The 12,567-nt window shown below is 53.7% G+C and overlaps 1 protein-coding gene across 4 annotated transcripts; it reads left to right on the top strand.

The window, feature by feature from the left end:
- Positions 1-1,507: 1,507 nt before the first annotated feature.
- LOC147215897 (androgen receptor-like) lies at positions 1,508-11,729 on the top strand. 4 transcript variants are annotated; one of them, XM_086178861.1, is made up of 9 exons: positions 1,508-1,746; positions 4,641-4,777; positions 4,999-5,115; positions 5,226-5,309; positions 5,394-5,603; positions 5,866-6,010; positions 6,490-6,620; positions 6,732-6,883; positions 10,817-11,729. In XM_086178861.1, exons 1-9 carry the CDS (start codon positions 1,601-1,603, stop codon positions 10,979-10,981), a joined length of 1,287 nt encoding a protein of 428 aa, XP_086034987.1. In that variant the 5' UTR covers positions 1,508-1,600; the 3' UTR covers positions 10,982-11,729. The 4 variants fall into 4 exon arrangements, 3 of the variants coding, with proteins under 3 accessions (XP_086034987.1, XP_086034986.1, XP_086034985.1); XM_086178860.1 differs by having other exon boundaries at positions 5,391-5,603; XR_015109242.1 differs by lacking the exons at positions 1,508-1,746; positions 4,641-4,777; positions 4,999-5,115; positions 5,226-5,309 and having other exon boundaries at positions 5,435-5,603; positions 10,817-11,036; positions 11,233-11,729.
- Positions 11,730-12,567: the final 838 nt, after the last annotated feature.

The raw sequence follows: 12,567 nt of genomic DNA, 5'->3' as shown, positions 1-12,567 counted from the left end.
AGGGACATGTGGATTTACGTAGGGACTCTGCATGAAGACCATCCTTGTCTGAACTTTCCAAGTAGAGTCCAATGAGTCCCTGCGTCCTTCAGCGCCGGCTGAAGAGCTGAGCAGGACTGCGTGAACGCTCGGCCTGAGGAGTCACCACAGCTTCAGAGCCTTTGCTTTGCATGTGTTCCTCTGCAGCAGAAGGTCAGGTTCAGAGGGCACTTTGGTGAATTGTCTTGAAATGAGTCACATCAGATGCACACACACACACATACACACACACACAACGTGTCTACTGGATTGCCGATCAGATTGCAGTTCAGATAATTTCATTTGGGCTAGTGTGTGTGTGTGTGTGTGTGTGTTAACAAGTCTCCCATCCATAGATGGAGGCAGCCAGTGGCAAAGCGGTGGTTTCCTGAGTCAGCAGTCCAGAAGCCCAAGTCCCGTCAGACAGCCTGGATGATGGGATGAACGCAGGCCTTCCATCTACTGCATGCATCTCCAGCATCAGCAGGTTGGTCTCCGTCCACTCCGGGCCGCAGCAGGTCGGGTCGATGCCCAGATTTTCCGCTCAAGGTTTAATTTCCTCCATGTGAAAGCGGTTTCCCCTTGAGTCGTCGCAGCGAATAAGGAGGCGAAAGAAGAAAACATCTGCATGCACTTAGCTGATGTTTGGATTTGATCAGATTATACTCTGTGAATGTGTGTGTGTGTGTGTGTGTGTGTGTGGTTCAGTGAGTGGCAGCTCTCTGGATGCCGCCCTAATTGTTGTACAACAATCCCTTTGCGGGAGTGGATGTCTTATGAGAAGGTCCTGAATGAAGGCTGCGGTTTGCGGTGGCGTTCCTCTGAAATGAGCTCCCGCGCTCCACATGTGCCCTGATTCTCCCCGAATTCGGAAACACCGAATTACATGGGAGCGGGCGACGTCAAACGAGATGTCTAAGAGATTTAAACGCCATGAGGCAAAGCTAATACCCTCCGAGAAGCAACACGTGTAATTTCCAGGTCCAGTGAAGATGCCATGGCTACCAGAAGGTTGTTTTTGTTTCATATCGAGGAGGATCCATGATGAGCTGGCTTTCTGTGACTCACCAGGAAGGGAGAACGGAGGTCCCGTTTGCATTTGCAATAACCGCTACGTCCTGTGAAATGACAGGATTCAGTGGGACTCCAGTCCGGGGGCCGCGTTCTCCGCCGGGGACGGCTTGGAGGAGAAAACATCTGCAGCCGGCGGCGGGACGGGTAAACGGACGACGTCTCAGAGGTCGGAGGTCACACGGACCCGCCGTCAATCAACGAGACGGACTCTCCGGACAGAGCGGCCGTTTGAGACGAAGACAATGCGACAGTTGAGAGAAGCAAATACTCCGTGCAGATGAGGTCACGTCTGTGTGATGTCATGGAGTCTTTGTGTATAAGTTTGGATCGTAAACGGTCGGTTGGGATCTTATAGAAGCGCTTCGGACTCGTCTGCACTTCAGATTGTACGGATTCAGTTTGGATGATGTCGAGCAAGTTTGAATCATATACAGTCACTTTGATTGGATTGCAGACGTTTGGATCGTATATATTCAGATTCCAGGGGATTCGGTTTGGTGGCCACAGGATGGCGTCTCCACTTTTTGCAGATGATGCGGTTCTGTCGGCTTCATCGGTCCACGATCTCCACCGGAGCGGTTCCAGGATCCGCGCCTCCAAATCCGAGGTCGTGGTGCTCAACCGGGAACCGACGGAGTTCCCACTCCGGGTCAGGTAGGAGGTCCCGCCCCAGGTGGAGGAGTTTGCAGCGGTAGATGGATGGATGGATGGATGGATGGATGGATGGATGGATGGATGGATGGATGGATGGATGTCATACAGCTGGTTCAGATCATATATAATCAGAGCAGTCCTACTGATCCTGGAGGTGTCTTCTGAGAAGGTAGATGTTGAGGCTGCAGAGCTGAGAGGAGGGACGTCGACGTCTCATGGTGTTTCATGTGAGACCTTCATGCTGTGTTTCCATCCATCTCCTGGGTGGAGGTGCTCCGAGCAGAGCGGAGGTCATGCAGGTTCTGGAAGAGTGGACCCTCAGTCCAGGAGGAGGACGGGTCACGCCCCCCCATGAGGTGCTGAAGCCCTTCCATGATGATGGGGGTCTTAGGGAGGTGTTTGTTGGAGTGTGACCTCGCGCACACACACACACACACACACACACACACACACACACACACACACACACACACACACACACACACACACGTTAAAACTCCATTCACTGTGTAGGGGAGTGGTTACTTTCACTTCAAGACGACCTTCAGATTCAACTCTGTGTGTGTGTGTGTGTGTGTGTGTGTGTGTGTGTGTGTGTGTGTGTGTGTGTGTGTGTGTATGCTGTAAGTTTAACCTGCTGTGTGAATCCACCCTGCCGTTACTACACGGTAACGACACCCCGGGGTCCACATGGATCCTCCCCGCGCTGGGTGGGCGTTTGCTTTGTGTCACTTTCCACGCGGAGTGTCTCCCCGCCCCAGACTCCAGTCGCGCTCGGACGGCCCCACGAGCTCCGCCGCCGCCGCCGCTCTCGCGAGAAGCCGCAGTAAACCCGCTCTTGTTTGATCCCGACTTGTTGGCAAACTTCACCGGTTCTTCGAGGTGCTCCGGAGCGTCCGCCGGTCCGTCCCCTCCCCGGCGGTGGGCGTCCTCGCTCCCTCCGTCCGTCCCTCCCTCCCGCGCCGCCGCCGCCGCGTCCTCGTCAAACTCCAGCGGACGCCCGTGTGACATGGCCTTCCGTTACCGGCCGTCGGACTTCGAGGACGCCCCGAACCCGTTCGCCGGGGGCCGGCGCGGCGCGGACGCCGCCTGCGGCTACCCGGGCGCGGCGGCGGGGCTGAGCCAGGCGGTGTCGGTGTCGCTGAGCCTGGACGCGCTGCCGGCGGCGCCCGGCGGCGCGTACGCGGACGGCGACCCCCCCGCGGGGCGGCGGCTGGACGCGCCCGAGGCACCGCCGCCGCCGCCGCCGCCGCCGCCGCTGAGCTGCATGGAGCTGCTGGCCGCCGGGGACGCGGACGGCGCGCACACCGTGACGCGCGGCTCCGTGATCTCCACCTACGTCTGCAGGGAGTCCACGCTGTTCGCGGACGCGGAAAAGGAGTTGCCCGCGGCGTCCGCGGCGGACCGCTTCCCGCCGCCGGGACCCTACGCGTCCTACCCGGGCGCGCCCGGCCTGTACGGCGCGGTGTGGCGCGCGTCGGAGCGCGTCTACGGACGCGCGGAGCCGGAGGGACCCCACGGCGGGATGTGCGAGTACTGTCACTGCGCCCGCGCCGGCGTGGGCTCCGGACCCGGGTGTCGCTGCGCGTGGATCGACGCCGGCGCGCCGGGGACGCACGGCTGCGGCCAGCCGGACGGCCCCCGCGGCGCCGCGCCCCCGCCGGAGCGCGTCGCCTTCTCGTCCATCAAGACCGAACCCGCGGGCTGGCTGGAGTGCGCCGACCGGAGCTTCAGGTAACAACTCCAACACCCGCTCCCGCCACCTCCCACGCAGGTGGACCGCGAAGAGACCGCACGCCGACACCGTCACGCTCCGCGGGGCTGAAGGTCCCTGGACCACAACACAAACACCAGGGACGCGACCTGCAGGAGGCTGCAGAGCGCCCCGGACCCCGCGGAGCAACCACTAGGACCACCCGCCGTGTCTCCACTCTGGTCAGGACAACCTGACGGATCTGTTCCCGGTTCCGCCTTACAAGAACTTGCAGGATCTGTCACAGAGCTCCCGGTTTGGAGAACCTGACGGATCTGTTCCCGGTTCCGCTGTACGAGAACTTGCGGGATCTGCCAAAGAGCTCTTAGTTCTAGTGCAGGAGAACCGGAGGGATCTGCCACAGACCTCCCGGTTTGGAGAACTTGCAGGATTCGTGCCGGTTCTGCCGTAGGAGAACTTGCAGGATCCGCGACAAAGGCCGTGAGCCGCCTTCGGCCTTGGCCCAGTCCGTTCCTCCACCCTCGCGTCCGACCCAAGTTTCAGGCCTTCCCTCGCTCCCAGCCATGCCGGGACGGCCGGACACTAAATCAGCGTCCTTGTAAACATGAGATACAGCACCTGCTGCTGATTCTGTGTGGAGGAGCTCGCCGCTCTCAGAAGGCTCTTTTAAGGTCAACCGTCGCCAGGCTCGTTTCACTTGTTTTGGTGCGGTTGTGTTCTGAAGGGGGGCCGGGGGGGGGACCGGAGGGGGACTGGAGGGGGACCGGAGAGGGACCGGAGGGGGACCGGAGGGGGACGGCCACCTGTTTGGATCCACATGGTTGCCGGTTCGATGGCCGCCGTCAGCGAGCGAGCGCCGTCTCAACCTAGGGTTTTTTATTCTCCAAACCACTTTTTTGAACATATTTAATTCTGCTGCTATTTCTTCATTTATTTTTTGATTATTCCTGATTTTGCTTTTATTTTTCCCTTTTTTCCTTTTGAATTCACTCCATTTATTTGAGATTTAAATGTGGAAAAATAGAGTCATATCATGCGGGGATGAGACCTGCAGAGGTCCGGCTCTGAATTTAATACCCTGACTGTCATAGAAGGATTAAGTCAGACCGCCGACACACACAAAGACACACACACCACACACACACACCGTCCCCGACCACTCTGCGCGTTGTGTGTCCAGGCACGAGGACCTGTTCCCGGGTGTGTACCTGTCCGACCGCAGGGTCTGCCAGGTGTGCGGAGACGACGCCTCGGGTTGTCACTACGGAGCCGTCACCTGCGGCAGCTGCAAGGTGTTCTTCAAAAGAGCCGCTGCTGGTGGGTGCCTCACACACACACACACACACACACACACACACACACACACACACACAAACAGGACTGCACAGATAAAAGGCACCCTACACCTGATTTAATTCCTTACACCTACACACCGGCTCAGGCGAGCAGGGCACGCTGACCTGACGTTATTAGCGGAGGACGCCCACGAGCGAGTGGAAAGCGCTCCCCCTTCCCTGATGCCTCCCGTGTGCCTGCAGGTAAACAGAATCACCTGTGCGCCAGCCGCAACGACTGCACCATCGACAAGCTGAGGAGGAAGAACTGCGCCTCTTGTCGCCTGAGGAGGTGCTTCATGTCTGGAATGAGCCTGAAAGGTGGGTGGCGGCGGCGGCGGGGGGGTGTTTCCTGCGGAGTCGGGGCGACAAGTCCCGAAACGGTCTCCAACAGATCTTATCTTCTTGCTCGGTGTTGTTATGGACGGCAGGCCGCAGGATGAAGGGCGGCGGGCAGACGAGGAGCGGCGAGGAGGAGCAGCGCCCGGCCCCGTGGAGCACCGGGGAGAGGGCAGGTAGGACAGACGCCGTCCCGCCGCCGCCGCCGCCAAGATGGCGACGCCTCCGGCCCTGGTTACAGTAGCTGTGGTCCCCAGCAGCGTCCTCCCAGGCCCTGGTCCTCAGCATCCCCCCGACGCTGCGCTCCTGCCTCTCCCTGCTCAGCGTGCTGCAGGCCATCGAGCCCGCCGTGGTCAACGCCGGCCACGACCCCGCCGAGCCCGACAGCTCGGCCTCCCTGCTCACCAGCCTCAACGAGCTCGGCGAGAGGCAGCTGGTCACCGTGGTGCGGTGGGCCAAGGCCATGCCAGGTAGGACGATCAAAACGCAATCGCGGCTGAAAATACCGATCCGACAAGATTCGATATCTAGAATGTGGAAATTCTGACAACGGACGGAAGATGCTTGTGGAGCACAGGTCAACCCGACCTTTCAAATATCCACCACTAGAGGGCGCCGTTCTCCCATTTAACTCGAGGAACGGAGGCCGCGTGTCGTCCGTGTCAACGCCTGCCGTCGTTTTAATTGGAGGGTCAATATCTCGTGGTCGTAACACGATCGATGGTCCGCCAGGCTTCCGGGATCTCCACGTGGACGACCAGATGACTGTGATCCAGCTGTCGTGGATGGGCGTGATGGTGTTCGCGCTGGGCTGGAGGTCCTACACCCTCACCAACAGCTCCATGCTCTACTTCGCTCCAGACCTGGTCTTCAATGAGTGAGTTTCTGTCTGGAAGGGGGACCTTTCCTCCTGCGGGGAAACACCCGGTGTTTGGACTCTAGATAGCGAATGTCGAGCGTCTTCTAACCCATCGTCACGGCAACCGAACGGCGCCGCAGATCGTTTTGTGGCCGAGACGAGGCTCGTTGGAGCCGCGGCTTCAGAAAGCGTTCTGGAATTCCGCGGATATCGGCCGTAGACGGTCTCCTCCACGCAAAGCGCCTTCTTCTCGGCCGAAGTTCGTCCGAGGCGAAACATCCGCCCTCGACGCCGACCCTCATTTTCCTCTGCGCCCTCGTCCTTCTCTTTTCCCATTATCCGTCCCACTCTACCTTCTCACCTCCTCTGCTTCTCCATCTCCGATGTTCCCGCTGCTCTCGACGCCCTCCTTTTATTCTTCTCTGGGTCCGAGCCGATCCGGACCCTTTCGCCGTTCTTTGTTTCACACCTGGCGCTCCTTCATCTTCTCTTTTCAGCCACCGGATGCAGGTGTCCAGCATGTACGAGCACTGCGTGAGAATGAGGCTGCTGTCCCAGAGGTTCTGCATGCTCAAGGTCACCCAAGAGGAGTTCCTGTGCATGAAGGCCCTGGTTCTCTTCAGCATCAGTAGGTCCACGGAGAACCGAGCGACCGCGCATTCACTGACGCGCCGGCTCAGGCTGCGTTCAGCCTGGGAGAAAGCATACGCCTGCTAGAGTGTCTCCTTTGTGGTCACAGTGCCGGTGGGCGGCCTGAAGAACCAGCGCTGTTTCGACGAGCTGAGAACGTCCTACATCAAGGAGCTGGACCGCTTAGCCAGCCACCGTGACGAGACCACCCGGACGCAGAGGCTGTTCCAGCTCACCCAGCTGCTCGACTACCTCCAGTCGGTAAGACGCTCCTCCGCGCTCCGCCGAGGCCGGGGAACGTCTGCGACCGGGGTTTCCTCGGGAAACGCCGCTTCTCGGCAGGAGAAGCTGATCCTGGAACCTGAACTCCTACGGCTGGAACATCTGCAGGAGGCTAAGCTCCAGCCGCTGCAGGATCTGAGGGCCGTCAGGAAAAGGTTCGGAGATCCAGGCGGCCCGTTTCAGCTGCAAACACGCTGCCGCCGCAGCTGTGCACGCTTTGCTTAACTTGAGTTAAGCTACGTTGAGCTGACTCAAGCTAACTTGAGCTGACTCAAGCTAACTTGAGCTGACTCAAGCTAACTTGAGTTGAATGTAGTAGAGTGAAGCTAAGTTAAGCTAAGTTGAGCATATTTAAATTGAGTTCAGCTCAGTTTGGTTATGCTAAGCTGAGTTGTGTTGGGCTAAGTTGAGTTAAGCTAAGTCAAGCTGAGTAGAATTAAGCTAAGGTGAGATGAGTTTAGTTAAGTAGAGTTAAGCATAGTTGAGTTAAGCTATGTTGAGCTGAGTTAAGACAAATTAGTTAAGCTAAATTGAGCTGAGTCGAGCTAGGTTGAGTTAAATGTTGTAGAGTTAAGCTTAGTCGACCTCAGTTGAGTTGAACACATTTAAGTTGAGTTGAGCTAAGTAGAGTTAAGATAAGCTGACTTAAACTAAGTTAATCTGAGTCACGCTAACTTAAATTGAGTTGAGCTCAGTTGAATTAAGCCAAGTTAAGCAAAGTTGAGCTGAGTTAAGATAAATGAGTTGTGCTAAGTTGTGTTATGCTAAGTTGAGTTGTGTTGTGCTTACTTGAGTCAAGCTAAGTCAAGCTAAATAGAATGAAGCTAAGTTGAGTTGTGTTTAGTTAAGTAGAGTTAAGCTTATTTGAGTTAAGCTACGTTGAGCTGAGTTAAGACATAATAGTTCAGCTAAATTGAGCTGAGTTAAGATAATTGAGTTACGCCGAGTCAAGCTAAGTTGAGTTGAGCGTGGTAGAGTTCAGCCAAGCGGAGTCAAACTAAGTTAGTCTGAGTTACGCTAATTTAAATTGAGTTGAGTTCAGTTGAATGAAGCATATTTAAGCTAAGTTGAGCTGAGTTAAGATAAAAGAGTTGAGCTAAGTCATTTTGTTTGGGCTAAGTTGAGTTAAGCTAGGTTAACCTAAGTATAATCAAGCTAAGTTAAGTTGAGTTGAGTTTAGTTCAGTAGAGTTAAGCTTAGTCCTGTTAAGCTATGTTGAGCTGAGTTAAGATAAATTAGTTAAGACAAATTGAGCTGAGTTAAGATAAATGAGTCAAGCTGATTCAAGCTAAGTTGAGTTGAGCTCAGTTGAATGAAGCATAGTTGAGCTAGGTTGAGCTGAGTTAAGATAAATGAGTTGAGCTAAGCTGAGTTGTGTTGGGACAAGTTGAGTTAAGCTAGGTCAAGCTAAGTACAATTAAGCAAAGTTAAGTTGAGTTGAGATAAGTAGAATTAAGCTTAGTTAAGTTGAGTTGAGTTTAGTTAGGTAGCCTTAAGCTTAGTTGTGTTAAGCTATGTTGAGCTGAGTCAAGATAAATGAGTCAAGCTAAGTTGGGTTGAGTTGAGCTAAGTAGAAGTTGAAGTTAATCTGAGTTTAGCAAAGTTGAGTTAAGCTTGGGAGGCCATCAGGGAGAAGCTCCTTCCAGTTTGCGGCTGTGACAGATGAGGTTAGACAGGAGCCTCCACAGACCCTGGTGTTTGCAGAGGACACAGCGAGGTGGAGTGAGAGCAGGGAGCAGCTGCAGGAAGATCTGGAGAGGTGGAGGAATGAAGGTCAGCTGCAACAGCACTGAATCTGTGTGTGGAGGAGAGGAACCCAAGATAACGGCGAGGATACAGGGAGTGGAGACGGAGAAGGTGGAGGAGTTTAAGTGCGGGGGGTCAAGAGAGTTAAGAGCAATGAAGAGGGTGGAGAAGAGAAGAGGTGGAAGAACATGTTCAAGGAGGTAGGAAGAGAAAAAGAGCGTCAGCCGGAAGGAAAAGAAAGGTAGAGCGATGGATGGATGGAGAAGGAGGATGCTGTCGGTGATGGAAGAAGATGCAGAGGAGGGGGTTAGAATGAGGCAGATGTTTGGCTGTGAGGACCTCCGAGGGGAGAAGCCCAGACGGAAAGAAGATACGTCTGCAACTGTAACCACCTCTAACTGTATTCCAGCCTTTGAAGGTGCTGAAGGTTTGATGGACGGAGATTCTGCCAGCAGACGTTAAAAGTCTGGTTTGCGTCTCCATATGGCCAGGTATTTTATTTTGTTTTATTTGATTTGTTTTTTGTTTAGAATTGTTTTTTTTTTAATCTTATTGATTTTTATTTTTTTTTATATTTATTTTGTTTACATTTTTGTTAGTTTTTTTATGTAATTTTTTTTTTTATTGTTTTGTTTAATCTCTTTTTTTTTTTTTTTTTTGGTTTGTTTTATTATTCCTTTTTAATTTGATCTTTTTTTTTTTAATTTCATTTTGTTTTTTTCGCCTGCCCCGGCTGTGACTCTACGGGAGATTTTATCTTTTACATTTGGCAGAATGGTGGACTTTTACTGCGTTCTGTGATCTTGGGTCATCTAAGAGTCTCTGAGGGAGGAGAGAGGGAACCTTTGAGTCATCTGTGCAGGCAGAGGAGAGCGAGAGGAGAGGCAATGAGTAACAGTCGCTGAATGTTCAGCTGAATATGTAACCTGCACAAACCTGCACGAGGTCGGGCTGTGAAACCATTTCGACGTAGAGACGACAAAAGAATCATTACAAACAATCCCGATTCCCGACGGCGGCTCCCGCATGGCGTCCGTTTTCCTGCGGCTCCTGGTTTTCAGCCGGGCCGTCGGAGGTCGCGACCTCGGCCCCGGAGCCGCTTTCGCTCGGCCGGACAAACATACAGACGCGTATTTGCATTTAGAGTTTTTCAAACAAATCAGTCTTCGCTCTGCAAACGGCTCACTTTCACATCTCCCGTGAAGAGTGACAATCGCATTGATTGAATTTGGAACTGAGAGGGTGAATGTTTATCCGTCTCCGTATGACGTGATCGGTCGGATGACCCTTTACCTCCATCCAGTGGGTTATTAATCTTGTTTTTTTTTAATTTTTATTTTTGGAAACATGCATCCTGTCACCGTGAATCATTGATGTCTCTCCGTGTCCCGGCGACCGCTCGATTAAATATCAACCCAGTTTATCTCTGTTTGTCTGGACTGGGAGTCCCGATAGCGACCCCTTGATGCACTTCTAGAAAAGAAAGCGGCTTCGTTCGATCTTTAATTGTGCAAATTCCGATTTTCCAAACTGGGAATTCTACATTCGGGGTAAGAAACCTTGTTTTTCTGTGTGGCCACTAGGGGGCGACGGCGAGCGGCGTTCGCACAACGACCGTCACGTCACGGAGGAAGAAGAAGTATTAAATCCCGAGTGGAACTCAAAAGTATTTGCGCTGTGACTGTAAATCAGTGGAGATTATAACGGGATTGGGATTTTTACAGTTTGATCGATAATATGGTTTTTGAAGGGTCAGTGTGTGGAAATGTGTGTGTGGGGAAACCGCGGGTTTAATCTTTAACGAGGCGCTGCGATTTCAGGCCCTTGTTATATAATCCCCCCCTCCGCCGCACCGTTACAAAATCCTAATCTCTGAAGGAATCGCTCAGCGGGGCTGTTTTTCCTTCTGCTCAGAAATAGTACTTTACTCTTGTACTCGAGTATTTGTACTTTTACCGGTTCGCAGCTTCTAACCAGCAACGCGCAAATGTCAAACTGAGGGTGTTTTTTGTCCGCCGACAGGTTCATGTCTGTCGCCATGGAGACCCCCTTAAATGCCTTTGTCCGCGTTCTCGGCGGTCCCGCTTTGTATTATGGGATGGAGCCCCCCCCCCGCCGCCGCCTCCGCTCAGACCTTCACGCCCTGTCTTCCTGTCGCCGCCGCAGGTCGTGAAGAAGCTGCACCAGTTCACCTACGACCTCTTCATGGAGGCCCAGTCCCTGCAGACGCGCGTCAGCTTCCCGGAGATGATCTCGGAGATCGTGAGCGTCCACGTGCCCAAGATCCTCTCGGGCGTGGTCAAACCCATCCTGTTCCACGACTCGGCGTGAGGACGGGGGAAGGTCTCCTGACCTTCTGGCATCGTGCAGGAGCAGCATTCTTCCGGTCCATCCATTGTAATCTAGTTACACCCGCTGTCTCTCTCGCCGCCCGATCTCCTTCTCCGCGCCATCGGCCGTTTCCCCCTCCGCTCTCCGGCTTCTTCTGTGGATGGCTTCCTCCCGTGGCTTGTCTGTGTGCAGTGTTGAGATTTTCCGCTTTACGACCGTGATTCTTAACTGGCGTACCTTCTTACTCGTAGATGAACCCCCTCCCGCCGGAGCTTCGGCCGCTAAATGCTCAGGACCAACGGACCGACGGTCCCGACCCGCGTTTCCGCTCTGTAGAGGTCAACCGACCCCCCGCTGAATGCACTCTTGATTCTCGCACACGTGCACCAATCAGTCAAGGCGGCGGCACGGGAGGAGGAGAAGAAGATGAAGAAGAAGATGAAGAAGAAGACGAAGTCCTCCTGATGAAGTTACAATTTTGAAAAAAGAGTTTACTTGTCTCTCAGCGTGATGTCATTCAAGTAAAGCTTTTTTTTTTTTTTTTAAGAGTGAACATTTCCTACCGTTGTAACTTTTCTACCAATGTACTTTTTTAACGTGTTCTTTGCAGACGCTTCGTTGTGAATCATTGCGCGGTGGCTGCGGCCGCCACCGGTTTTTGCTGAACATTAAAAGAGGAACAACCTGGTTCTGCTCGTTTTTGCCAAAGTTTACAAAATGACATGTAATAAAACTGGAGCATGACGGCGTCCGGCTGTGGTTCTTGGCTCAAAACCTCCAACGCTAATGAATGAATGAATGAATGAATGAGTGAATGAACTGCACCTTCATGGCCGCGGAGCAGCGGTTAGCACCGCCTCCTCACGGCCAGAAGAAGCCTGCGTGTTCTTAGCGTGTCTGCGTGGGGTTCCTCCGGGTTCTCCAGGTTCCTCCTGCAGTCCAAACACGTGCAGGAGGACCCGAAGACCTCCAGATGTGGATGAGAGGGTGAATCTCTGGACCAGAGAAAGAGGAGAGGAAGTGGAGGTAGAAGCATGATGGACTGGAAAAAAAGTTTGTGTGTGTGTGTGTGTGTGTGTGTGTGTGTGTATTCACACTCCATCATCCAGGTGATGCTGATGATGACCACCTCCACCTCCGATTCAGTTTTCCTCTGGATTCTCCTCTCTGGTTTCCCTACTCCAGGTCAGAGGTCAGAGCGGAGCTGGAGGAAGATCTCGCATCTCTGCTTTGACTTCAGTCCCATCTAGTGGAGAACGGTGGACCTGCGCGGTGCGGAGGAACCCAGGAGGCCCAGGAGTGAAGACATCTGCTGGATCCATTGACGTGAACTTTGGACTGCCATTGGACACGGACCCGCCCGCTCCAGAGAAGTTGCCGTGAAATAGTCGGGAGTCACGGAGGAGGAAGTCATGGACTTAAATGGAAACAGTGGATCTCCGAGACTCCTGTCATAATGTGATAGTTTCATCTCTGCTGAAGGACGCAGTAGAACATCTGAGAGAATCTACACGGTGACCTTTGACCTATTGTCTGCTGCTTCAACATGTTCTCTGCTGCCCTTCAGCAGGACCGGCCATGTATGT

Source organism: Fistularia commersonii, chromosome 31, assembly GCF_037954325.1.
Source record: "Fistularia commersonii isolate RoL2024-O1a breed Wild chromosome 31, RoL_Fcom_v1.0, whole genome shotgun sequence".
NCBI lineage: Eukaryota > Metazoa > Chordata > Actinopteri > Syngnathiformes > Fistulariidae > Fistularia > Fistularia commersonii.
Note: the sequence above shows the minus strand (reverse complement) of the source record. Positions and strands in the feature narration are given on the sequence as shown.

Coding starts and splice junctions, on each gene's coding strand:
- LOC147215897 (XM_086178860.1), top strand. CDS start 1,601: ATGGCGTCTCCACTTTTTGCAGATGATGCGGTTCTGTCGGCTTCATCG. Junction 6,011..6,489: donor CCAGACCTGGTCTTCAATGA/GTGAGTTTCTGT, acceptor TTCTCTTTTCAG/CCACCGGATGCAGGTGTCCA. Junction 6,621..6,731: donor CCTGGTTCTCTTCAGCATCA/GTAGGTCCACGG, acceptor TTGTGGTCACAG/TGCCGGTGGGCGGCCTGAAG.